This window comes from Aptenodytes patagonicus, unplaced genomic scaffold, assembly GCF_965638725.1.
Source record: "Aptenodytes patagonicus unplaced genomic scaffold, bAptPat1.pri.cur scaffold_43, whole genome shotgun sequence".
Lineage (NCBI taxonomy): Eukaryota > Metazoa > Chordata > Aves > Sphenisciformes > Spheniscidae > Aptenodytes > Aptenodytes patagonicus.
Genome location: NW_027472001.1, coordinates 225,525 through 250,912, shown reverse-complemented (window position 1 = coordinate 250,912; position 25,388 = coordinate 225,525). Strand labels below are relative to the sequence as shown.

General features: G+C 58.9%; 1 protein-coding gene and 1 long non-coding RNA gene across 2 annotated transcripts; one reads left to right on the top strand and one right to left on the bottom strand.

Moving 5' to 3' along the window:
* Positions 1-288: 288 nt before the first annotated feature.
* Positions 289-18,670, bottom strand: LOC143173294 (adenylate cyclase type 10-like). The gene is given in 26 exon segments (XM_076363495.1): positions 289-533; positions 1,215-1,393; positions 1,552-1,659; positions 2,053-2,261; positions 3,050-3,388; positions 4,072-4,326; positions 5,316-5,432; positions 6,292-6,428; positions 7,068-7,351; positions 7,788-7,874; positions 8,423-8,615; positions 9,333-9,486; positions 10,957-11,009; positions 11,872-12,061; positions 12,365-12,441; positions 13,088-13,209; positions 13,324-13,515; positions 14,085-14,173; positions 14,491-14,584; positions 15,021-15,226; positions 15,990-16,133; positions 16,763-16,801; positions 17,666-17,770; positions 18,040-18,196; positions 18,198-18,314; positions 18,518-18,670. Coding segments are annotated over 26 exon segments (3,978 nt in total). The 3' UTR covers positions 289-355.
* A 3,145-nt stretch (positions 18,671-21,815) lies between these two features.
* Positions 21,816-23,455, top strand: LOC143173289 (uncharacterized). Its single transcript, XR_012997519.1, has 3 exons — positions 21,816-21,877; positions 23,148-23,250; positions 23,353-23,455. It is a non-coding gene; the product is annotated as an uncharacterized LOC143173289 (long non-coding RNA).
* Positions 23,456-25,388: the final 1,933 nt, after the last annotated feature.

Genomic DNA, 25,388 nt, shown 5'->3' with positions numbered 1-25,388 from the left:
CTGGGGCTTTTCCTGTCACCCCCTGCCTTTTTATACAGGTTTCTCCTCCCCTTTAGCTGGGGAAAGATAGGGAGCAGCAGTCGCTGGCTGACCGTACGTGGGTGGTGAGGAACAAGAGCAACAGAGAGGGCCTCTGGTTTTAACGTGACCTAAAATCAGAAGCGTCTTCAATCATGAGTCCGCACCGGGACCTGCAAGAGAGCTGTAGCCATCACTGCTGGAGCAACAGTAGCCCTCCACAGCAACGAAAGACAGCGTCTCTTTCCGTGCCTCAGAAAGAAAGGCCCAACAACAAAGGTCATCATGGAGGAGATGTGTAATTAGCTGACTTCAGCTCCACCCTTCTGGTTTAAGTCTATCTGTGGCGGGAGTCTGCTGCCCGATAGGAGTCTGCCGCCCTGTCCGTGTTGGCCTTCATGCGCGCTGCCAGGCGGGAGAACGTCCGTCCGCTGGAAGTGCCCTCCAGGCTGAAGAGGTGCTCCAGTAAGGAAAGGCAGCAGCTCTGCCGCAGCAGCCAGGCTAGCCTCTTCCTCCTGCCACACAAGAGAAACTGCTGGGCCCAGAGGCTCTAGCTGTACAGTGCTAAATCGGACAGGGCCGGGGGAAAGCAGGGCGGCGGACAAGCCAGTTACACCTCCTCGGAGGAAAGGGAGCTGATGGAGAGAGGGCTGCCAGAGCGGAAGGGGGCAAAGAAGTGCTGCCGGGGGAAGCTGACCGCTCGAGAGGGCACGTTGGCACTACAGCGCCGGGGGGGGGGGCCAAGCAAAGCCGGGAACCAGCAGGAAAAGGGGTATCGGCCCCTGAGCTTCCTGATTCTCACACCTCACCTCCACCTACTGCTCCTTCCCCATGTCCCGGTCCTGCCTCCAGACCCCTGCCCCTCTTCAGCCTCTACTCCCTCTTTACAGCGCTCTCTTCCCAGTCACCACCAACCCCCTGCCGCAGCCAACACGTGTCAGCAGCCACATCCCCGGCTGCAAGCTGCTTTTTACCAAAAGGCGTGCTTTGTTCCCATGACTGCGCAGGGAGGGGAGGGAGCGTGGGGCTCTGTCGTTGCCTGTTTTACCCGCACATCGGTCCTTAACGCCTCGGTCCTGCTAAGGCCTATGTGTCAGGTTAGGTGTGGCCTCAAGTCTAGGCAGGTCTGGGCCCAGATGCCTGGGACCAGGTAGGAAATGGCTCTTCCTTCCCGGGTTCTCAGTTCTGCTTCTTACCGGGCCTCCTGCGGAAGGGAGGATGCTCTTCTGGCAACATAAGCGGCACACTGAAACTTTTCCAGCTGCGGCTTGACAAAGGCTCCAACGGAGGTCCGGGGAAACTGCCTTTTGAGCAGGCTCAGCGCCTTCCTGATCATTTTCTTTGCCAGCTTCAGGCGTCCCATATGACAGCAGACCTGCACAGGAAAAGGGAATCATCCCGATATGGAGTAGTTGCCCAAGAGACTGCAGGAATCTGCCAGTGGCTGGAGATGCCAGGGATATCCACTGCAACTGGGGAAGGCATCCAGCTGCGTCCCCCAGGCGGTCCCTCCAGACCTCCCCGTCTCTTTACCTCCCCTTTGAGGCTGAAGAAGGTGGCCTCTTCAAAGCGGGCTATCACATTCACTTTCTTCTCTACCGAGCTCCTCAGGACCTCCGCTTCGTTCAGCTTCATGAGGGCCTTTGCGCAAGCACACAGAGAGCAGGTGAGCGTGGGTGCAGAGCCCATGGCCAGCCTTGTCCTCCCCCGTTGCCTCTGGCATCTGTCTTAAGAGAGCCTGCTTCTCTCCCTGGTGATGCCCGCTCAAACACAGTCACCCTGGCTCAGAGCACAGGCACCAGTGATCCTTCAGACCGCCTCCCTGCTAATGCTCCTCGTGCTAAGGGCACAGTGCCCTGTGTCTCTTGCCGCAGAAGAGGCAAACCGGAGGAAGAAGTCAGGGTCTGACCCAGCATTTCCCTTCCAAGGCCCCGCGAAGGCATGCCCTCTTGCAACGGGGAAGTTGTCCTGCCCAGAGCCAGGCGACTGAGAGGACTCCGTGCACAGTGGGTCCTGGCAAGCAGGGCAACTCACCATGTAGCTGTTGGAGACATGCAGGTAGGCAGCCGCGCACTCCAGAAGGTAGTAAAAGGCTCTGGCAGCATCGCCCATTGCCATGTAGTGGCGAGCCAAAGGCACAAGCACCGATTCCACGATGGCTTTGCATTCACATGTGCCGTTGTGCTTCCCGTCGGTCTTGCTGGGCAGCTCAGTTGTCTGTTCGCTCTTTGCCAGAAACCGCCCTGCCTCACTAGTCAGAGGACAGTTCCCAGGGGAAGAAGAGAGCACAGAATACACGGGCATCACCTATACTGGTCCTTCTCCCCACAGAGACGGCATCAAAAGCCCTTTGTTCAAAGCAGAGCACGAGGCCACGGGCAGGCAGGACTCATACAGGTGCTTTGTAGGTAGGGAGAAAAAGACAAGCTGGGCTTTCTGTCACCTCCCACAGGCAAAGCACTCGAGTCCCTGGGGCGGCGTCTCCCCTGCAGAGTTTGCAGCGCTACTCTGGAGGAACTGCAAAGCAAGGGCTGCTCCAGTGGAGGGTGACGATCACTCTGAGCCCACGGGCTTCCTCAAGCACTCTCTCATCGCCGTGGCCATCTCCTCCCAGCTCCCACCGCACAGAAAGCCTCTCCCCTAAGCTAGAGTCACAACCGGCAGCCAAATGCTGCCGCTTCCTTTGTCTCCTCTGGAGACCCTGAGCTCACTGGCTTCAAAAATAATCAAAACCTTGTCTGCTCACCCAAAATCCTCCTCCCTGAAAGCCTGCTGCTGCTGCAGAGCATCTGCAGCATCTGGAAAGAAAACAGGGGGTTAGACACCTCCTCGCGTACCCCGGGGGTAAGAGCTGCTCTTCCCAGCGGGCTTGCAAGGATCCTTGCAAGGGTCCCAACAGACTGAGGAAAGTCTGCAGTGGTCGTCCTCACCTCCTGGGCTCATCCCTAGCAGATCTACTCCCACCCGATCCCCAGCACACACCCCTGGCCTCCAGGAGGGCCCGGGCTGCAGAGCATGGTACACAGCATACCCTCAGTGCCGTGGGTCCTAGCCCTCTTCAGCTGTTCTCCTGCAAGCACCAAGGCCTCCCAGCTGCGGGAGTCGCCCTGGGCAGCAGGGCCATGAGGGCTCCCTCCGTCCTGGGTGCTGGTGACGGCGAAGCGGTGGAAGGCAACAAAGTCCCCTTGGCTGCAGCTCTTGCATTTGTGCGCGTGCTGCTCCAGGAAGGCGGCACACTTGCAGTGCAAGGCGACCCGCTGTCTCTCGGGCCACAGCTCATAGGCAGCCTCTCGCAGCAGCAGGACACAGAAGGCCAGGACGCCAGACTGCTGCTCCACAGTCGTCTTGCTCAGAGAGGGCCTCTCCACACCTGCAAGGCAAAGGGCCTTTGCGGCAGCCCGAGCTGGGGCCAGGGCTCAGGGCCGTCCCAGCCGGGGTATGAAAGTCATGCACATCCTCGGCAGAGAACCAGCGCTGCTGCACACCGAGCCTTGCAGCACGGGGAGAAAGGGCCCGCTCGCCTTGCTGACGCTAGCACAGCCCTGGGGACACAGTGCTCAGCTGCACTCCAGGCAGGAGCTGGGGATGTTGCCGCCAGCCGAAGCAAGCCCCGGCCAGCGCTTTCTCCCCGCTCTTGGCAAGGCGGTTCCCAGCCTCCTGAGCTTCCCGCCCTGGGCCACAGGGGAATCAAAGCCGAGTAAAAGCCTGTCAAAGGCCCCGGGGCACTCTGGAGGGCATCTTTGATCTGGACGCTGCAGGCGGCTGGGAGAGGATGTCAGGGATTCCACAAGCCCTCCCATGCCTGCGCTGTGAGCAGTGCTTGGAGGCAGGGGAGCAGAGGCACTTGGGACGGCTGGTGCGGACTTCCCTCCGGTGCAAAGCTAGTGTGCTTTGAGATTGACTTGTAAGATCTTTGAACAACCCATCCCGAACAGCCATGCCTGCCTGAGCTCCACCCACCCATCACTGGCGGGGGGAAGCGCACCATGCCCTGGGGAGCCCCGCCGGGACACAGCTGGGAGCTCCCTTGTCCGCCTTACTGCTACCACTTACCGCGCTCTGCCCGCAGAGAGGTGGCTGGCCCCTTGGTAGGATCTTGGACATCTTCTGGCACCTCTGTGCTTTTCAGCCGCTTAAGGATGTTGTCGCTCACCAACGTGTTCAACAAGCAGTTCATCTTGGGCCTGACGCCAGTGGGAAGGATGTGCGACAGCAGCTGGGTGGTAAACACTGGCCCGATGACAGCTGCAAACTTCAAAACCATCTGCTTCAGCGGCTTTATCCGGTCCAGCTGAGCCAGCGCAATCTCTGTCAAAAAGCAGCAACACGTCTCTCTCTTGCCTGTTCCCCATGCTGAGGCTGGAGAGGCTGGAAAGTTTCAACACATGAAACGGGGTCGACTTTGGCCTCCTCTCCTCGGGACTGCACCTGCTGGGCAATCGCAACCCAGGGTAGGCGTCTTCAAAATGGCTCCGCTCCTGTTGGAATCGCAGGCCACAAGGCCTGGGGAAGAGCAAGACGCTCAAACGCACGCTCCTCCACCAAGGGTGAGGAGGGCAGGATCCAGCAGGTACACGCATCCCATGATGCGCCCTACCAGATCTGGAGTAGTGCGCAGAGAGAACAGAGAACTTTCCCCACATCAGAGGTGGACTCAGAGCTCCCCACAACAGTTGTCTTAACTTGGCCAGACGATACTATTCCTTTCTTTTGGTTGTCGTCTTTTTTTTTTGGACAAAACAACTTTTTAGCATGACGCTTCTCCAAGGTTCATACAAATGGCTATGGCTAGAGAGGAGAGACACTCATTGACAGTTCCCCCATCCAGCTCCCCTGGCTACGGGGGAATTTCCGTGGCAATCCACAGAAAAAAAACGGGTTTGGTTTGGATTAAGTGCCCTGAGACCAGCGCTAGCTGGGGAACTTAAAAAGAGAATAGCGAGGTAGAAGCCACGTTCAAAGTCGAGTCAGAGGCAAGTCAAAGATTTTTCCCAGCAAAGGCTTTGCTTCTGTGAGAAAAGGGAGCCATTTTAGTGCTGCACCAGTAAGCTTTTCTCTCCTACCCGCTGTTGGAAAGCAGGCAGCACGCTCACGGCTGGTCCACGCCCAGGAGGGGGAAAGGGCTGCCCGCAACCCCAGGCCTGTTCCTGGTTGGACTGGAGCCACCTTCCCAGCAGAGCCCCCAAGCTGAGAGGGTGACTCTGCAGCACACAGATGCCCAGCCTCCCTCTAGCCGATGCCCCGGGAAGGGGCCCCAGCACAGCCGCGAGCCGGCAGAGCGGCGCTCGGCCCCTCACCTTTCAAGCTGGCAGGCAGCATGGTGTTCTCCAGGTTCACGTCTGGTCTGATGATGCAGACCCTGCCATCATTCCCCGCGCTGGAGCTCGAGGTTGCTGCGAGGGCTGAAGCCTCGACTGCAGAAGCTGGGTGGAGCAGGAGAGCACGAATAAGGCAATTTGCAAAGTGACTTGCAGCTTGCAAACATTTCAAACTTCACCTGAGATGGGACAAGTCCCACCTTACACGGGCCAGTGTGGGCGCGCTGACCTGCCTGCGCTGAACGTGGGTCATTAAGCAGAGCAAAACAGTTTCCTTGCACAGCCCTCCCAAAGATGTTCTGCCTTCAGACCAGCTTTCCCAAACAGTCCCTCAGTCAAAGCTTCCAGACTTCCCAGGGGGCGACTGAACGCCCTGGGACAGAAAGCAGCAGCATTGCTGCCTTCAACAGCGCTACGTCCGCAGCCAGGGAAATTGCCGGTGGTCATGCAAAACGGAGCGTCAGTCCTGGCTGTTCCCAAGGCCACGGCACTCTGGCTGGCATTGCTCTCTCGGTGGCATTACCACCGTTTTCTTCCGTTACCAGCACCCTTGTGGGGATTTATGGTTTTGGATTCAAGTTTCCCGGGCCTGTCCCTCACCCCAAGCTGGGGTTTGTTCTCAAGCGAGCTGGCGTTTGGGCAAGGTAAATTACGTGCCCATTAGAATGCCTAAGGAACACCAGAAACACATGTGCTCCGGAACAATTTCCCCTCTGGTTTAGCCCCCCAACCCCCGCCCCAAGAATTTAGGCCCCTCCAAGCCACCAGAACTCGCTAGCCCCTGCTTTGGCTGTCCCAACAGCGAGGCACACAGGAGCCCACAACCTCCGCCAGACCAACTTCTGCACTGCTGCAAGATCTGACTCTGCCCAGATCCATGGGGGAACGACAGGGCAAGACTGTGCTGCAGACAACGCGCCACAGCGACTCTCTAGTCAGCAGCAAAGGTGCTTACTGATCAGGTTCTCCCAGTTGTCCTCTGCTTTTTCACCCCGCCTCCGGTTGCGGAACAAGAGCATGTCGTTGCAACAAAGGCAGCGCAGCAGCTCCTCGCAGTAATAGGGGACCCCCAAGCTTCTTTGGATCAGGAACCTGGACAGGAGCAGACCCGGCAGTGACCCCCACAAGGAAAGTAAGGTGAAACACAGTTCAGGTGGGCGGCGAGTAACTCGGGCATAGCAGGGTAGCCAGCATCTTCGTCACAGCTACACCTCACTTTTGAAAGGGACGGTCCTCCCGCTGGCTTGAGCTTTTGGGCCCCCCTGAACCCCCAGCCTTCACGGAAGTCCATCGGAAAAGAATTGCGGACAATGCCCAAAGCACAGAGCAGCAAGCCCTGCCTTTCCTCTCCTCGGGAGCCTAGATCCTCTCTGGCAGCAGGGCAGACCTCTTGCCCCGGGGAATCTCCCCCACAGCCTGGCCACCTAGACCAAGGCCTTTTCACACCCCAGCCACGCTTGGGCTTGGGACTCTTCCTCCCTTCCTCCCTTCCTCCCTTCCTCCCTGTGCAACAGCGAAGGGCTGACACCTCCCACGCTCTGTGCCGAGGGAGTTGCCCACTCTCGGCTCCCACCTGCCAGGGCGAGGCATAAAAAGCAACCCGTGCCCAGTACTTGCTAGAGGCACTGATGCTTCTAGCGGCCCTGCGCTCCCTTTCCTGGGGAGGTGAGTCCCTTCCATGGTCTGCATAGGTTCAAGCCCTCAGGAAGAGCTCCCCTGCTTCGAACTTACCTCGCTAGATCCCTGGAGATGCTGACCACTCCAAGGCCCTGGCAGACTTTCTGCACCATGGCTGAAGGTTTCAGCTCGTCCAGGTGAAGACAGGTGATCTGCTGGGATGTTGTGTTCTCTGCTGCGGCTTTGCAAAAGCTCTCTGTTCGCGCGTAGCCTGGAGCTAAGCTCATGACCGTGAAGAGGGAGACGTCTTGGAGCAGGGGTGACATGATACTCCAGGAGGCAGGGTCGATGAAATGGGCATTGTCGATGACAAATATGCCAAATTCTGCTCCAATGGCCTGAAAAAAAGCAGGGTGTTCTGAGGGCAGTCCGGTGGATTCTCAAGTGTCTTCCGGGGAGGAGATTTAGCCTCTGTCTCTTGAGAGGATGCTCTGATGTCTCTCCCCAACCACTTCCCTGCTCAGAAGCTTACTGACTCTTAATTTCTTGGAGACTTTAAGGTCACACCTAACATCACTTGCCCTGCAGAAGGAGGGAGCTTGGGCAAGGGAATGCAGAAGACATCGTTCCTCCTCCAGGGCACACCTTGCGGGAGGAAAGTTATTGGGTGTGCTTGTGGGGCTGCGGGGAGGAGGTGGGGGGTTTCTCAGGCCCTGAATGGCGATAACCCAGATGCCTGGTCCTCTCACCCGCTCACACGCTGTGGTGCAGAGCCCACAGCCGGCAGGGTTGTTTTCCTTCTCTGACCCAGGAGGAAGGAGGAGAAATGCTCACCTTCTCTAGCACTTTTGCCCAAGTCGAGTGCAATTCCGTTTTCCTTTGACTTTCAGGCATCTCGCGAACCTTGTCCGAAACGGGAAACTGGCCAGAAAAGGAGTCAGGGAGAAAGATCACTCCGGGGCTAGGGCACACCTACCCACCGAGCAAGACCACAGAGCAAACCGCCTCTGCTGGCCTCAGCACCTTCCCTCTCCCCAACACAGGCGCAAGGAGCCACAGGGGGGACTTCACCTGGAGCCTAAAGCGAAGGCCCTCTGCTGAGGGTCTCTGGCAGAGCTGGGGCTTGGGGGTGGGCTGAAGAGCTGGCTCTCTGGCTGTGGGAATCTTGGGCTGACTGGAGCAGAGCACTCACACAGCAGTGACCTCAGCACGAGGTCAGCACCAGCCTCTCTCCAATGCCACTTCCAGGGTGCCGAACAAGGCACCGGGCACTGCCAGGTGCAGCACGGGACATGATCTCACCACAGTCAGGGAGCCCCCCGGGCCCAGGAATGGGAAACGTGTGCTAGGACCCTTGCGATTCCCACCCCTGAGCTAAGGCACTCCCAGCAGCGTGCCCACCCGACGCCAGACCCAGAAAAGCTCGTGAGAAGGCCTTCTCCAGGGCCAGAGAGGCCTCTCGCGCTCACCTTGACAAGGAAAACGTCATTGAGGAGGCAATAGCTGCTCTCTTCGATTGTCCCTCGGAGCTTTGTCTGCAGCATGCACTGCCTGTCACTGCACAGTTCACAGTCCTGGAGGCCCAGGGCCCTGGCCGTCAGCGTACGGATGGCAGAGAAGGACTGCCTCACGTTGACCTCTAGCAGTTCCATGGCAACTACCCTGCCGTGCAAAAGCAAAAGGGACTGAGATCCCCAACAGCCCAAGCCTTCTAAGACAAAAGGGGTGGAGATGCCCTTGGGGGGAGCTCTTCAGCCACCCATCTCAAAGTGCTTCCCAGAGAAGGCCAAGCTTTTCACTCCTCCTACGAGAAAGGGCACAGAGGGGCACTTGCTGCCAAGCCACTGGGAGAGCCAGGTCCAGGCCCTGTGTCTCCGCAGCGCCAGCCCAGGTCTCGTTACGTCCCCCCTGCAGAGGAACTCACGGGGCTAAGAGGCAAGGATGGAGCAAGCGGTGAGTTTGCCTTTGGGCTCCAGACCTTAGCAGTCTGCCTCCCAGACCACGGGAAGGCTTTTCTGCCCCAGTGCTCCTTCTGGGAAACACGCAGAGGGCAAGCAGGGCTTCTGAGACAGGCCGCCCTGCTGTCTGTTGGGTCTGGAGTCAGATGAAAAGCACTGAGCTTGAGCTCTTTCCTTCTGTCTGTGCCTGGCCCAGAGGTGAAGGAGGAAAGGCCATGGCTCAAGAAGCCACCTCCAACTCCCCAAAGAGGCAGAGGCGGGAGCAGAGCACGCAGGAGCTCCTAGCGAGTGTCTCCAGGAGGCTTTTTCGGGAGGCTGCAGCCCAAGGGCCAGGCGCACTGGCAGAGGGGCTGGAGTGTTCCATGGCTGCCAGGGGACGGGCAGGGGCAGTGTCCCAAAGCTGCAGGTCAAAAACCTGTACCTGTGGCCAGCAGCCTGGCCTAAATAGGCCAGTTCAGTAAGTAAGTGGCTCTTTCCGGAGCCCATCGGGCCCTCAAATGCCAGGATGTGCCTTTCTCCTAAAGCCTTATAGGCTTTCAAGCAGCTGACAAAGAGGTCAATCTCCTTCTCCCGACCTGGGAAGACAAACAAGAAAACGAGCTGCTGGCGCGTGCTGAAAAGCAAAGAGCCGTCCCTTTTGCTGGCACCCTCCACCACAGCTTCCCTCCCCGCCACTACATCCGCCAGCCTGCCTGCACCCAGGCCTCCTTCCCGCCCGCTCATCCCAGCTTTTGCACCTCTGCCTTCCTCAGAGCAGTAGTGGGCCCGCCTGCCCCACCGCGCGGCTCCCATGCCCTCTTCCCTGCCCCGCACCCCTCCCCTCCCACAGGCACAGAGATTCAGCCGGCCCCATGCAACTCCCCACAGTGATCCAGCACAAGACTGGAAGGGATGATTTGAGTCGCTGCAGGCAGCTATGTCCCAAAGAGGCTCAAAGCATCTCCTTGCTGTACCACGAGCCACAGAGCGCTTCCCGGGAGTTAAGGCAGCGTCTTCAGGCCTGTACTGGTTTTGGCTGGGCTAGAGTTAATGTTCTTCAGGAATAGCTCGTATGGTGTTGTGTTTTGGATTTGCGACCAAACATTGGTGTCGATAACACAACGATGTTTTAGTTATTGCTGAAGAATGCTTGCACGGCGTCCAGGCCTTTTCCATTTCTCACGCCGCCCCGCCAGCGAGCAGGCTGGGGGTGCACAAGAAGCTGAGAGGGGGCACAGCTGCGCCAGCTGACCCCAACTGACCACAGGCCTATTGCCATACCATATGATGCTGTGCTCAGCAAGGAAAGCTGGGGGAAAAAAGGAGGAAGGGGGGACATTCGGAGTTATGGCGCTTGTCTTCCCAAGTCACCATTACATATGATGAAGCCCTGCTTTCCTGGGAATGGCTAGACACCTGCCTGCCGATGGGAAGCAGTGAACGAGTGCCCGATTCTGCCTTGCGCACGTGCGCAGCTTTTGCTTTACCTGTTAAGCTGCCTGTATCTCAGCCCACCAGTGTTCTCACTTTTACCCTTCCGATTCTCTTCCCCATCCCACTGTGGGGAGCGAGCGGCTCTGTGGGGCTGAGCTGCCTACCAGGCCTAACCCATAACAAGGCCCAAAGCATCCGGCAAGACACCGAGTGATTAAAGGCATCCCGTGTGTCCTGGCATTTCCATATCTACACCCAGATGCTGCCAAGAAAGGAACGCTGAGGATTACCAGGGGGAGAACCTACCACCCAGACTCTCTGTCAGTCTGGCAGAAGGAAATCTCTTTCCTGATCCCAAAGACAGGGATCAGTTTAGCCCCCAGGGGGTGAGCAGCTCCATAGCTGAAAGGAACCTTCCTACCAGGTCTGGAGCACGGCAGGGAGCACCAGGCGCCTCACCCTGCTTTCCACCCCAAAGATATCAGCCAAGTAGTGACCAAGACAGGCGGCACTTCCTTAGGGCCGCTGCAGGCAACACCGTCCCTGGCAAAAGCTTCTCCCTTCCCAGCGTGGCACTAAAAGTTACCAAGGGGAAGAAACGGCTTCAGAAGAGCAAGGCGTTCTCCACCTACCCAGCAATGGGACGTACTCGGACCTCTTCTTGGTAAGAGCCATGCCAAATATGCTAGAAACAGGGGAACAGAAAACACAAGTCAATTAGCTGGTGAGAAGCCAAGGGACGTAGAGAAGCAGCCTGGCAGGGAGGGGCAGGACGTGCTGCTCCTCGGGTACCTGCTTTTCTTTCGAGCAGCGTGTTAGCCCCTGCACGCTCCCCTAGCCAACGTTCGAGCTGCACGCTAGGACAGCTGCAAGCATAAAGAAGCCCAATGGCCACGGCGCGGCAGGAGAACGTATCGAGAGTCCATCACCAGAGGCCATACCCAGAGAAATCGGAGACACGCGAGAGAAGCCAGGGTGTGCTGTTGGCTAGCAGACATTTACCACGTTGGCCAAGAAAAACAAGTGCCTTGGAAAGGAGGACTTGTGTCACTGAACGGGTTGGGATGCCAAGCACCTGGCACCTTTGGCTCAAGTCTTCCCGTAGTTTCAAAGAGACGGCAATGTTAACATTCAAACCCTCATCCAAAGAGGGGGTCAACTCCTGGCCCGGGGGAAGAGCTGAGATTTCAGCAGGAAGACATGAGGAAGAGTGTCCCGATGGTCCACGTTTCCCCATGGGAACCGGACTGGCCCAAAGCTTCCTGCTCAGAAGCAGCTGGGACAAAAACCTCCTTGGGTCAGCGTTACCAGGGCATGGGCTGGAGCAAGCACAGCACGGAAAGCACAGTCGAAAGCCATTTGGACAGAGCCAGCAGGAGACAGCAGGGGAGAAAGGCAAAAAGCCTCCCACGCGAGGGCTTCCGACCCTCTCAGCCACAGGGAAGGGAGACCAGCTTGGTCTCTCTCTGCAGAACTCCTCTTTGCTGGCCAAGGCTGCACCCTCGGTGCCACCGTCCCCTCATCCAGCCCTCTCAGAGGACACTCACCTCTCCTCGGGGATCCCCACATATTGGTAGACAGTGCCAGGATGCCTAAGGCCTTTCATCTCTCTCGCCGGCAGCTCCCTGAAGTAGTAAGGGGGCAGCCGAGAGGTGGCGTAGGTCACTGCATCACAGGACACCAGCCCGGGGTAGTGCACCATCATCCGGGCTGCCAAATTCACCTTCTGGCCAATGACTGCCAGAGAGAGAAAGAGAGAGCACGCATTGGTGTGCCGGTGCCACCAGCCCCACGGCACCCTTCCAGGCCAATGGCTGCCTCACCTCCGGCACAGGCCAACCCCACGGCGGGGTCAGGAGAACTCAGGGGAACAACCGGCCACGGAGCCCATTCTCCCGCCCCAGGCCAGGACCAGAGCTGCCTGGGCCGTTCCTGACGGGCTGCTGGGCAAGCCCTCTCCCAGCCCACCTTCCTCTTCCAGACTGCTATGCTTAAGCAGGCCCACGACAGCCTCCCGCACCTCAGACACACGCCTCGTACCTGTGTATTCATATCTCACAGGGTGGCCAGTGAGTCCGCAGAACACCGTCCCGCTGGTAACTGCAACAGACACTGCCCTGGCACACGGGGAAAGAGTGCGGCTTCAGCAGCGCCCCTTCATGAAGCCCGCCCGGCTTCATCCCTTCCCGCACCTCCCCTCGGCGCTAGCCTGGGCCACCTGCCATCCTGCCCTGCCAGCACGGGTCTCGGGGACTTGGAGAGCTCAGGGGCGCAACATACCCGGGTTGCAAGGGACAAGGGACAGGGGTAGAGCGCATGCAGCAAGTTTTGGACACTTCCCCTGAGGCCACATTCCCTGAGCTGCGACCTGCAGAAGGCCACAGCCCTCTCGTGAGCAAAGAGGGAGGGAGGGAGGAAGGCGCCCACGATGGCACCGCCTGCCATGACAGCATCTTGAGATCAGGTGGCTGGGCCCCATCCCTGGTCATGGGCCAGTCACCCAGAAGGGCCTGCCTCTGACACCAAGGAGCCTCTCGCCTTTGCGAGGGCTCGTTCCAGCGCGGTGGCTAGCAGGGTGTGCTCGGAGGGACTCGGCCTGGCTGCCGTGGGCTAAGCCCAGGGGTCACCTGCCACCTCTCAGGGCACTGCCTCCTTCCTGCCAGGGACAAGGGAGGGCAAGCTGGAAGGCACGTCTCTTCCTGGTAAGCCCCCTTGCGCCGTCCCAGCCAGCATGCACCCCCCTCACCCCCGCCACACACTCACTCTCTTTCCCCGAGCATTGTGGAGCACGAGTTGAAGATCTGAATAGCACTCTGCAAGGCGTGAAGGCTCTCGTAGGGCAGCTTTTCTCCAGCGAGTCCAAACACACAGAGGAACGTGCAGCCCTGCCAAGGACAGATGCAGCACATCTTGCTACAATGCCTAAGAGGGAGTCTCTCCCTCTTGCTCACTGCCCACCCTCTCAGCGTGGGGGGAGGCGATTGCTCCCCCACACTCACTTTATCAAACCGGAGGACTTTGTTGAGTTCGCCCTTGTGAGGACAGAGGATTTCTCGCATCATCCTGCTGGCATTGTGGAGGATCGTGTAGACTTCCACTGTGGTTTTATCCTCAGCCAGCCGCAGCTGGATGAAGAGGCTGGTGACTGGCCGTAGCTCAGAGAAGAGGTCCAGCGGCACGCTGTCATCAAGCTGGAAGACAAGAGCACGACGGCTTCACCAGCCTGCTCTCCTGGGGGCTTACTGCCCACACCAGATACCGAGGGACGGCAGGCGTACTGGCAATAGCAGGTACTACCGGAGGAAGGGATAAATCCTCCTCTCAGTGCAAACGGCCGGCAGGCTGCCCAGCCTGCGGCAGGCAGATGCCGAATCATAACACAAATGACAAAGGAGAGAAAGGTGCTCCGGTAACACCCCATCTTGGGACAGGTATGGGCATGAGGGCCGACCCTCAGGGATGCTCTAGGGACTTCAGTGGAATCTCCCCTTTATGCCACCATCATGTCCGCAGCACCTCCAGCACCATACCCACGGAAAAGACAGAGAGACAGAAGCCCGCCTCCCGCCACCCGTGTCTCTCTGAGGACAACGCACACAATGGTGCAGCACCGGTGCTCCTTGGCTCAGTTTCCCCGCGTTGTTGTCTCAGGGTGCATTTTCTTTTGTTTGTCTGTCTTCGTGAAGACTCCATCTCTGCAATGCACCACTTCTTCTACCCTCCAAAAATGCAGCCCCCAGCAGTGGCGGCCTGGCCGTACCTTCCTGAGAGCAGCTTCTGGTATGTACTGCCTAAGCACCTCCTCCGCATCATAATCATTGGGCAAGAGAAAAGCAGGCCTCATGGCGCCTGAGGAGAGAAAATGCAGCTGGTCGCTGGGAGGATGGGACTACGAGGTGTTGGAAAGCAGGGGCTGGCGCTGGAAACGGGGGAGAAAGAGTCTTCTGCGTTTGCTCATGTTGCCACCTCCAGATGCTCGGGGCAGAGCTGTCCCCTGGAAGGAGGAGGCAGCAGCAGCGACTGCCCCAGCTGAGGCACAGGAGGGCCAAAAGCAGGAGTGCTATCCGAAAGGGGGGAGAGGGCGGAGGTGGTTCCTCTCTGGCCCCTGAAGCAGCCAGGCCCCACCTTTCCGGGCAATCACAGAACAAGGTGAAGTTGGCACCCACCTTCCCCTTCCAAGCCGTGGCTCACTGAGCGTTGTACAAGCTTGCGTAAAGCGTCTTGGCATTCTGACCAAGACATCCAATCCATGCCTGTAACCTGGAGACACACAGAATGAAAGCACTGCCACTGGCCTCCCCAGGAGTCCAGGGGACAGAGCCTGCCCTCCACCGTCACTGCCCAGAAAAGGGCACAACAAGCCCACCTGGCTGGATGGGACACAAGTACTTCCTCAGAAGCACCGGAGCTGGGCAGGTATCACCCAAGCATCCCCCAGCTGTCAACAACAGCTCCATGACCCACAGAGGACATTGCTGGTGGGGCCAAAACCCTTCCAGTGCCTCCCGACCCCTCAAACCAAGCGAGCACAGCCCACCGTTACCCCCGAGATGGAAGGACAAGAGCTTCAGCTGCCTGCCCGCTTTCACAGCTACAGCTCTCTCCACATTCAGCTCCTCGGCCTTCTGACACCTCCCTCATTCATGCCCAGGTCCGGGCCCTCGGAATCGCTCTAGAGGCCATCCCATCCACCTACCTTCACAGCTCTTTTGCCTGCAAGACGCTTGGTCCTGAGCCGGTGCTGCTCACAGAGCTCCCAGGAGGTGGCTGAGAGGATAACTTCACCTGCATTCGCAAGCTGTTCAGCCTCACAAACTTCACCCAGGGCCTGGCCGCAGATCAAGAAGTACTGCCGCCTCTTGTCTCCGACAGTCAGGAGGCTCATGGACCCTGCAGAGATCCCTGGTGAGAGAGAGAGAGAGAGAGGGAGAAGCAGAACTGACACAGGGAACATTTTGAGCTCTACAGTCCCCAGCATCTCCGCTGGTCAGAAGCTAATCTGAAGCCCAGTGGGGAGACGGGCTTTATGGAAGGGGAGGGCGTCCTCCGTCCTACTCGGGGGGATACTGACACAGGTCCCTGAAACGGGTGTCTAGAAAGAGACAAGCAAAGGTGACATTGACAATGTGTTGAGAGTGCCGGGCATCTTGCCCAGCTGCCTGCCCCAGAAGCCCAGCAAACCAGCGGGCTTGATCACCGCCTGCTCCGTTTACGTGCAGGCAGGTTGGAGCTGTCTGCTTGAGAAAACACAACAGCCTGCCAAAGCCCTTCTCACAGCCGTATGCAAAGCAGTTCCCCTTTGCTCTTTGTGAAAGGCAGGGGAGAATCCAGCAGGGGAAAGGATGCAAAGCCGCCCCCACCTGAAAAAAAGGAAAGGAGAACTACCTCCCGCAGACGTCTGTGCTAAAGCAGGCATTCAAAGACCCTAATACTTGATCTGACACCCGCTCTGCCTTTAAGCTTCCTCTGCATCTGCAAACACACGCAAAGCCAGCAGTCCTGGTCTCCCATCCCCACTCCGACTACAGCTGGCCCCTTGAATGCTCGCAGGACATGCTTTCCTTTGGCACTAGCCCCAGTAGGGATCCCCGCGTTCCCTGCCCGTGAGAAGCACCCTATGGCACGGGAGAGTGCCACGGATCTGCGCCTGGCACAGCGCCCGTACCTATCTTCAGTTGGACCTTCTGACCCACGTGCGTGTCACGACTCCCACACTTCTTCTGGATCTGCCAGCTACATTGCAGCACCAGGCTGATGGTCTTAGCCAGCTCCTGGGGTCCTGTTCTCCACAGCACCAGCACAGCATCCCCTGGGGAAAGCGAGGGGAAGGTAAAGGCTCTGCTGAGACCTGACTCTCCCCGACCTACGCTCAGTGGCAGGGACAGCAGAAACCGGCCAATGTGCTGAGGAAGATGGGCTTGTGGGAGGGCATGGTCCTCCAGGACGATGGCACCGGGACACCTCTCCTCTCCCGGGCCAGCCACAGCAGCAGCCAGCCGGCAGCGGTGGCACCCCCTGCCCCAAGCGCTCCTCTGCAGCTGCAGCACACCAGGGAATCCTCCCCGCCTCGCAGCCCGGCAGCCCGAGCTCCGCCACCACCAGGGCCTCCCTGCCCCTCACCACCACCCCAACACACACCTTTGGGCTGCGCTTTCTAGGCGGTCTCCTCCTCTCAGCGCTTCTTTGCCCCCACCCCCAGCCCAGGGCCCTACAAGTGGGGGCAGAGTGAGGGGAGCCACAGCCCTTGCCAAAGCCAAACCGCAGGCAGGCCCGGGGGGAAAGAGAAGCCCGGAGAAAGGGCGGGGTGCATGCCTGGCCAGAAAGCTGGCTCAAGGTGCTGCACAGAGCCTCCTGAGAAGGAGAGCAGAGCAAATGGCCGCCACAACAGTTAAATGCTGCAGATGACTAGACGTGGGCATCGTCGTCCTAAGTACGTACCAGCAAACTTCAAGATGTCTCCTCCAAAAATCAGCATCTCTGTGGACAGAGGGAAGGAAAGGAAGAGTCATGTGGACACCTTCTTCCAGAAGCCACGGAGCAAGCCCCTCTGCCCAGAGAGGAGCACTAAGGAGGGAGACTCCGCAACCTCCCTGGGCAACCTGTGCCAGCGCTCAGTCACTCTCACAGTCAAAGCGTTTCCTGACGTACAGAGGGAACCTCCTGTGATTCAGTGCGTGCCCGTGGCGTGGCCTCTGGTCCCGACACTGGGCACCGCTGGAAAGAGCCTGGCTCTGTCCTCTTTGCACCCTCCCTTCAGGTTTTAGGCACATTACTAAGATCCCCCCTGAGCCTTCTCTTCTCTCGGCTAAACGGTCCCAGCTCTCTCAGCCTTTCCTCACAGGAGAGATGCTCCACACCCTTCATCATCCCTGAGGACTCTCTTGCTTTGCTCTACAAGTGCTGCCAAAGGGGTGGCCACAATGTGCTCACGGTCAGCTCGGAAGGGTCAAGATGTGCCCTGTGAAAAGGGGCTCGTGAGGGTCTCGCACACGCACACACACGTCAGTGCCAGCACCCTCAGGTCACTCTCGCGCTGGCACTTGCTGGATGCCCTCAGCCTGCTCTGGGCCCTAACGCATCACTGAGCCGGGTGTTCACGCCAGAGACACAGAGGTGGCTGCTGAGAAAGCGGGTGCCTCCTCAGCCACAGTGGGGAGCAGAAAGGACCTGCGCTGGTCCTGACTCGCCAGGAGACCCTGGCTGCTCTTCCTGTTCCTCCGGGCCACAGAAAGCTCCAGCCCTTCAAAGGAGGCAGGACCAGGCTGCCCAGCAGGTCTGCCTCCACCCTCCATGAGCAGCCTCACGGCCCGATGCCAGACAGTCCTGCAGCATGGCTCTTACCCTCCAAAATGTCACACAGGTAGTAATTGAGGGTTTGCGCCAGCTCATCGGTGCCTCTGTCTGCGCCGCTCCTCTGGATGAATTTCTCCGTCAGAGCAGTGAAACCTGTAACACGGACACCCAGAAGTCAGGAAATGCCCACGTGGGCCAAAGGACCTGGCAGCCAGTTCCACGCTGCCTGGCCCGAGAGCCTGTAGGTCACACCTTCCCATGCCCCAGCTCAGTGCTGGTGGCAGCTGTGGTTGACCACCCAAGATAACCCATCCCGCTCTCTTTGGGCATCCCAGCAGTGACAAGATGGCCACTCTGCCTGAGGGGCAGGGGCGGGGCTCCAAAGGGCCCGGTGTGTCCCAAAACAGCTCGTGTCACCCCACCTGAAATATCTGCAAAGAGCAACACTCCGTGGACAGTCTGACTGTCGCTCTTGGGGGAGACCTCAGCAAGGAGTCTGGGGAGGAAAACTGCTGCTTTCTCCAGGCCTGAGCGGTGATGTTTCCTCTCCCAGGCAGAAGCCATTGTCAGCGCCCTGTGGCACACGGGGTACCTCAGGAGAAGATGGCCGTGCCCCGCTGGGAGGAGGACGAGGACCTCACCGCACAGTGCGAGTTGCACAGTGAGCCCGGGGCCTCTGTGCGGGACGACTGGCCCTCTGCCCTCACGGGAGTGCTCACAGTCACCCAGCAGTGGCCTCCTCTCTAGCTCATCGCTTACCCGTCAGCTGTCCTCAAGCGACACAATCAGCTAACAGTGACATCCTCCATATGTCATCGCCTGCTGAGCAGCTGCCACCGTGACCCAGGCTCCCTCCTTGACGCTGAGCCACCGACTCAGAGGCGGCCAGCGCCACCCCACTTCTTCGAGGACAGTGCCGAAGGGAGGCTCCTGCAGCGACCTGTTGCTGAATTTCCAGCTGCTTCCCCCGTTCCCAAGGACCAGCTGCCGCCGGCACACACAGCTCTTTGCTACCACTGGTCCTTCCCCTGCAGCTACACAGCCTGTCGCCATCTTCCCAGCAGGCTCGCTCCTTTCTTGCTCCCTTGATCCCTCCCCAAGCCCCCCGCTGCCCCAGCTCAGACAGGGGAGCCCTCCAGCTCTCCCATCCCTCCATCCACACAGTGCCTGTCATGGACGGTGGCCTGCCTCTGGCAGAGACAGCGGCTCCTGAGCTGCCCTCTTCCCTGGGCTGTGCGAGAGCTCCAGCACGTGGAGCCAGGCCTCTCATCCCTGGCGGCAGCCGGGGTTTCCCAATGGAAAGGGAGGCCAGGGCACATACCTAGGCTGCCCCACAGCTGCCAGGTGGCAGAGCGGAAGCCATCAGAGAGACCGTGGTGGAGCAGCAATCAAGCCTCACGCAGCTGCACGACCGCGTTCTCGGTTGTGCCGAAGCACTAGGCCCAAGTGCCACCACTCTCCCAGGGCGATGCCAGAGGAGGCAGGGGTCATTCGCAGCGAGTCAGCAGGAGGTGCTGCGCCTCCTGGGACTGGCACGAGAGCTGTGCAGCCTCTCGTGTGGCGAGGAAACCTCCCCGGGCTGGGAACCCTGGCTCACAAACAGCCCTCCTCCACTGGGCTCCACGGTCCCGTCAGCTGTCGCCATGGGCCAGGCAGCGCGCTACCGGAGAAGCACGAGCACTGCCAAGAGCAGGACTGTGAAGGGGAGGAGGGCTACCAGCCAGCACCACCAGGTCCCGCGGAGGCCAAAGCTCTTCTTCTCCCTGTTCAGTCAAAGCAAGGGGTGGATGAGATTGGGTGCCAGGGAGACAGTGATGCTGGGGGGGACAGTGGTCTGCGCAGCCCCCTCAGTGCCCCTCTGACTTGGCCTCTGCCTTGGGAAGTGAATGGGGAAGCGAGCACCAGCCCCGGGAAGGGGCTTCAGGCCAGCCCGTGCCATCCTGCTGCTGACGGCTCACAGCCGAGCACATGATGCTGGAAACCTGCCTGCCGCCTTCTCTCCCTTCCTCAGCACTACAGGAGAGGTTGTCTTCTCGCCTGCATAAGCCTTCCCTGAAAGACCAGTACCAAAAAAGGGTCTTAAAAGCAAGCAGAAGTGACTCGTGCAAAACACTTACACCCGGTGCCTGCCCGTGACATTCCGACACGCACAAAAAAAAGCCAGGAAGGTTTCTGTGTGCCTGCCTGCCCAGCTCTCACACCAGAGAGCTGGGACAGAAGGGCCTGGGAGCTGCTGCTGCAGCAAAAGGAAGGGACAGAGCTCTCTCTTCTGGAGACAGGAGGTGGAGAGGGACCAGGGACGCTTGCTGGGCCATATCTGAAGAGCATGCGGCAGCATGCAGGCGGCCAGCCAACAGTCCCTCCTGTGAGGAGCAGCAAGGGCTGGCTGGTCCCTAGGGGAAGGGGAGCGGGGAGTTGCCCAGCGCAGGCAGTGCCCTCACCACCGGCCTGCACCAAGGCCTACTGTTGCTCCAGCAGTGATGGCCTTTGTTGTCGGGCCTTTCTTTCTGAGGCACGGAAAGAGACGCTGTCTTTCGTTGCTGTGGAGGGCTACTGTTGCTCCAGCAGTGATGGCTACAGCTCTCTTGCAGGTCCCGGTGCGGACTCGTGATTGAAGACGCTTCTGATTTTAGGTCACGTTAAAACCAGAGGCCCTCTAAAACCAGAGGCCCTCTCTGTTGCTCTTGTTCCTCACCACCCACGTACGGTCAGCCAGCGACTGCTGCTCCCTATCTTTCCCCAGCTAAAGGGGAGGAGAAACCTGTATAAAAAGGCAGGGGGTGACAGGAAAAGCCCCAGACGCCGAGGGGACTTGGGACAGCTATCGCCAAAGGTTTTGCCTTGTCTGAACCCGTCGGGGGACTGGAAACAACACGCCCTTCTGCCTAGCATTGCCCCCAAGTCAGCGTCTGCAGCAAAACTCTACAATTACGGTGTATAAGCAGCGCCGCAGACACTGGGGAACAATGTGGGGACACAGCACGCAGGCAGGTCATACATCCGCTCCTCCCTCCCGGCCAGCTGGCAGCACTCCTTCTAGTGGCAGAATTCCTCAGGCTCGTCCCCTCTGGCTGCCTACCAAGGGCTTGGGCAGGAGAAGGGTTTGCACCCGGAGGTTACCTTCCGCGCTTCGCACTGAGGCACCTGTAGGTTTGTGGCAGACCTCAAAATTGCGGGCATAGCTGCCGCTGTGCTCACTGAGATGGGCAGGAGCTCACTGGCGAATTCTCCCCTCTGGGCCTCCGTCCTGCTCCCCATCGCCTTTTGCTCTTCCTCCGTCTCCATCCTGGAGGCCATCGCTGTTCTGTCCTTCTCCGCCTCCTTGTCCTCATCCACATCCCTCTGTTTCTCAGTCTCTCTGGATTGTTTCCCATCCTTCTCTTGCTCTCTGTCCCGCTCTCTGTCTCTGCCTCTCCCTTTCTCTCTCCCCTCTGCCCCTCTGTCCTGCTCCCTGCCCCATCTCTCTCACTCCGCTCTCCTCGTGCCTTTTCCCTCTCTCTGACCCCTGGCCCGCTCCCTCACCCTGCCTGTGACAGTCCGTCCCTCTGTCCTCCTTCCTGCCCTTCTTCTTCTCTGTCCCCCTCTCCTGCTGCTTACCACTACTTTTATTCCTGCACCCTCCTGTCCCCTCCCCCTCCATCTCCTCCCCGCTCTATCCCTCTGCCCGCTCCTCACCAGTAGTTTGCCTTTCTCCACTCCCTGCCCAGCTCCCCCTGCTCTCCCCGTCCCTCTGTCCTGCTCCCGTCCCTCTGTCCTGCTCCTGTCCCTCTGTCCGTCTCCCGTCCCTCTCCGGGCACCCCACCGCCCTGCCCCACCCCTCTCTGCCACTCTGTCCCTCTCTCCTCCTCCTCCCTGCTCCACCAGGGCTCCAGGGCCTGGGCAGCCCCGCGGAGGTGGCAGCCATGGGGCCTGCGGGGGGGCGGGGCCCAGCCGGGGGACGGTGTCCCCGCAGGGTCAGGCAGCAGGAAGGCGTGCCCCGCGGCATGCCGGGAGCTGTAGTCCTGGGGCACGGGGCTGCCGGGCAACCATGTTCCGTCCCGGGGCATGCCGGGAGCTGTAGTCCTGGGGCACGGGGCTGCCGGGCGACCATGTTCCATCCCGCGGCATGCCGGGAGCTGTAGTCCTGGGGCACGGGGCTGCCGGGCGACCATGTTCCGTCCCGGGGCATGCCGGGAGCTGTCATTCCCCCCGCCTCAGCTTCCCGGCAGCCCTGTTGGTGACGGGAGGTGCAGTCTGTGCTCCAGCAGTGGCCCAGCTGAGGTGAGGGCTGGGGCCACCGGTGAGGTGACCGAGGCCCTTGTGCGGGTGCGGGGATGTCTGCTGCCCGCTGGCTGCCCGGGGATGGTGGGGGGGCTCCAAACTGCCCGGTACGACGGGCTCCCGGTCAGCTGGAGCCGGGCCCAGCCGGGGCAGCCCTGGGAGTGACCTGAGAACTGTGGCGGGGAAGGAGACGGAGACAGACCGCCGCCCCCCCAGGCACAGGCACCGGGCTCCCCGACTCCCAGAGCCGCCCCAGCCCCGCTCGCCCCCTGCAGCTGCCCCGGCCGTCTCTCTGTCCCGCTGCCCGTCACAGTTTGTTTTCTTCCAGTGCTGTCCTGCTCCCCGTTCCTTTTTTCTCTCTCTGTCACTCTGGCCTGCTCCCCGTGTCAATTCTTTAATGCCGCCATCTCAGTCCTGCAGCACATCGCTATTTTTTTTCCCTCTTCCATCCCTTTGTCCTGCTCCCTGCCCCTGTCCCTGTCTCTCTTTCCTTTTGTTCTGCTGCCCATCTCTGTGCTCCAGCCCATTGCCATTTTTTTCCCCCTTCTCGGTCTCCTTGTCCGAATCTGACCCTCTCTTTATTTCTCAGTCCCTTTGTCCTGCTCTCTGTCCTTCTTTGTCACTCTTCACCTGTATGCCCCACTCCCTGTCCCTGTCTTTCTCTATCCCCCCTTCCTTCTGCTTCTCCTTCCCGCCGCCCCCCCATGCCTCTGTCCTGCTCCCCGACCGTACCTTTTCTTCCTCCATCTCTCTGCAGGGCTCCTCATCCCGATTTCTCTTGATTTCTCCATCTCTCTAGCCTTTTCCCTGTACCTGTCTTTCTCTCTCGGCTCCCCTGTCTCCTCTCTCGCCTTATTTTTCTCTTTCTAGTCCTCTGTCCTTCTCCCCATCAGCTTAAACGGAATGAGCAGGTGTCCCTGTGCTCTGGTGTTTACCTTGCATTGCCCTAGGGAAGATGTGTGTTTTTAGGGCTAGGGCTCATTTGGAAGCTGATCTCCTTATGGAGACGGCGGAGCTCGGCATAGTTAAAGCAGAGGTTATTCTCAGCTGGTGCTCTGTGCCTCTTGTTGAAATTTCGAGCAGGCTGTGGGCCTTATTTTGAAGGAAGGTTTCTTGTTCTGCGCTTACTGCTCCTCGGGATGCTGCACAGGAGTGGTGTTGGGGTCTGCAGGGACAGGTGGGACCTGCTGTGATTCCTCGTAAACGTGAACTGGGCTTGTCCTAATGTACTCGAATAAACCAGACTAACTGCATATGGTTTTCTTCGCAGACCCAATTCCAACCAACGTGCTCGGCGCTAATGAACAAGAGACCGTGCGCTACTTTTCCAGACGTCACTGGCTGCAAGTTAGCTGAGCGCATCACTTACTCAGGTAACGGTGCAGTTGGTCTGTGATCAGGGATGCGTACCTGCACGACAGTGCCTTCATGAATGTTCTCTGGTCTTGCCGCTTCAAAGCCCTTCCTTCTTCCAGAAACTTCAAGATGGCATTTCTTATTCTGGGCTTCGGGCTGGAGTTGGACCTACCGTTGAATGGCTGATATAACGGGCTCAATAAAATGTGAATGAGAACCCCGCTTTGTTGTTGTTGTTGTTTTCTAACAGTGTCAGAACTTTGGTAAGCAAGAGGAAGAGTGGTTGAAAGAGTCTGTTCTTTGAGAGTAACGTATTCCCGTGGCGTGCCCATCTTTGCATGGTGAAGGTTTCCTCCCTGCAGTATGGTTTTGCTGGGCTGCGAGGCTGTTTGGGAGTAGCAGAAGTAAGAAGTTTCATCTTTCAAGGTAACGAAGCTGTAGCAAAACTAGCAGGAAAAGCTAGTTTCTTCCTAGAGTGCTGTCTGAGAAAAACAGTAGCAAGTAGAGGCCCTTGCAATTGGCTTTTTTATGCAATCTTCCTACGGAGCTTTTGGTATGGATTGACTTCTGGGAAGTAAGACCTGAGTTCCTGTGCACTCTCATACGCAGTGCTGCCTCCCAAAATAGGCCGGCCCTCTTCCACTTCTGCTCCTTCCACGCTCGTATGGAACAAGGAAATGCAGGAGTGTGCAGATTCAGTAATTTGCTGGCAACGGGTGTTCGCTGGGGAGGCCTGGCGTAAGGCGTGGCCCAACGGGGCCGTGAGGTCTCAGAGCCCGTGGCCGCAGCAGCAGCAGCACGGTGTGAGAGTTGGGGGGCCGTGGTCCTCACCCGCCTCCTCCTCTTCCTCCTCCTGGTGGCCCTGCAAGCCCAGGACACCCAGGCTGCTCTGAGACGAGCACAGGGAGCAGGTAGGCGGGCAGGGGGACAGCACCCAGCCCCAAGCAGTGCGGCGTGGCACCCACCGCACCTCAGCGGGGTGGCAGTGGGGCCAGGGCTAGGGCTGGGTCCGGGAGAGCAGCTGAGCCGGGCTGGGCCAGGCAAGCCAGGCAGGCACCATGGTGCGGGCAGGGGGGGCAGACACCCCGCGGGGAGGTGTGGAGGGTCTGCGGCCACTTTGGGGGTGTTTTCCGGGCAGGCGAGGGGGCCGGGAGCAGTGGTGCGGGGTGAGAGACCTGGGCACTGAGTCCCTGTGGCTTTCAGCCTCGGGGACGTCCCGGAGCGGCGTGCTCAGATGATGTCTGCTCGGGAAAACAGGAGCGTTTCTGCTCTAGTCCTGCAGCCCTGCTCCCCTTGGACGAACTGCAGGTCCCTGGCCCACAGGAACACGCAGGGGTAGCACTGGTGCAGCCTTTCACGGGCTCTTGTCCACGAGAAGCGTAGACAATTGCTTTTTCCTCCAGTTCTTTAGCGTGGGCTTCCTCTGTGTGCATGGAAGCTTCTCTGATCTGTGCTTGATTCCAGATGATGGCATTGGCAGTGCTTATCGAGCTTCTCAGCTGGATCCTGCTTATGGGGAGGCGATCCTTGGGGGCGTCCCAGAGGTAAGTTATCAATGTCTGTCTGCTTGAGGGAATAAACACTTATGTTTCAATAGGTTATTCATGTGCAATTTTACCTAAGATCCTCTTAAGGCCTTCCAAGAGCTTTTTGTGCCTTGCGGGCGTTGCCCAGATGAGTCATGAATATTTCTTTGCCTGAAGACCTGCTAGGTCTCAGAGAAAAGGTCACCCATGTTCCTTTTTAGCTGTGGGAACCAACACCTTGGTATGTGTGCCATGTCATTACCTCACCCCCTTCCAGTCACTGCAGGTGACTCAGGAAGAAGCAGATCAGAACATGCAGTGGAAACTCTCCTCACCTGTGTTTGATTACGTGTGTTTGGTTCCTGCAGTCCTTGTTGATCAAGCCACTCAGTGGAATCCTGTTCCTGAGCCCGGGTGGTATCCCGGAGGTAAGTATTCAGTCTTCATTTGTTACTGGCCTTTTGTCTTTGTTAATATTTGGTTTCTTATTTGTTAATCTTTTGTTGTGATAGTTCAGCCTTCCAGTGGCCAGCAGGCTCTTCTCTACAAGAGTGGTGAATGATCATTTTTTCCTCTGGTGCTCCATGCTCCCGCTGTAGTGTGGGCTTCCTGTTGTGTGGGTGAGAGGT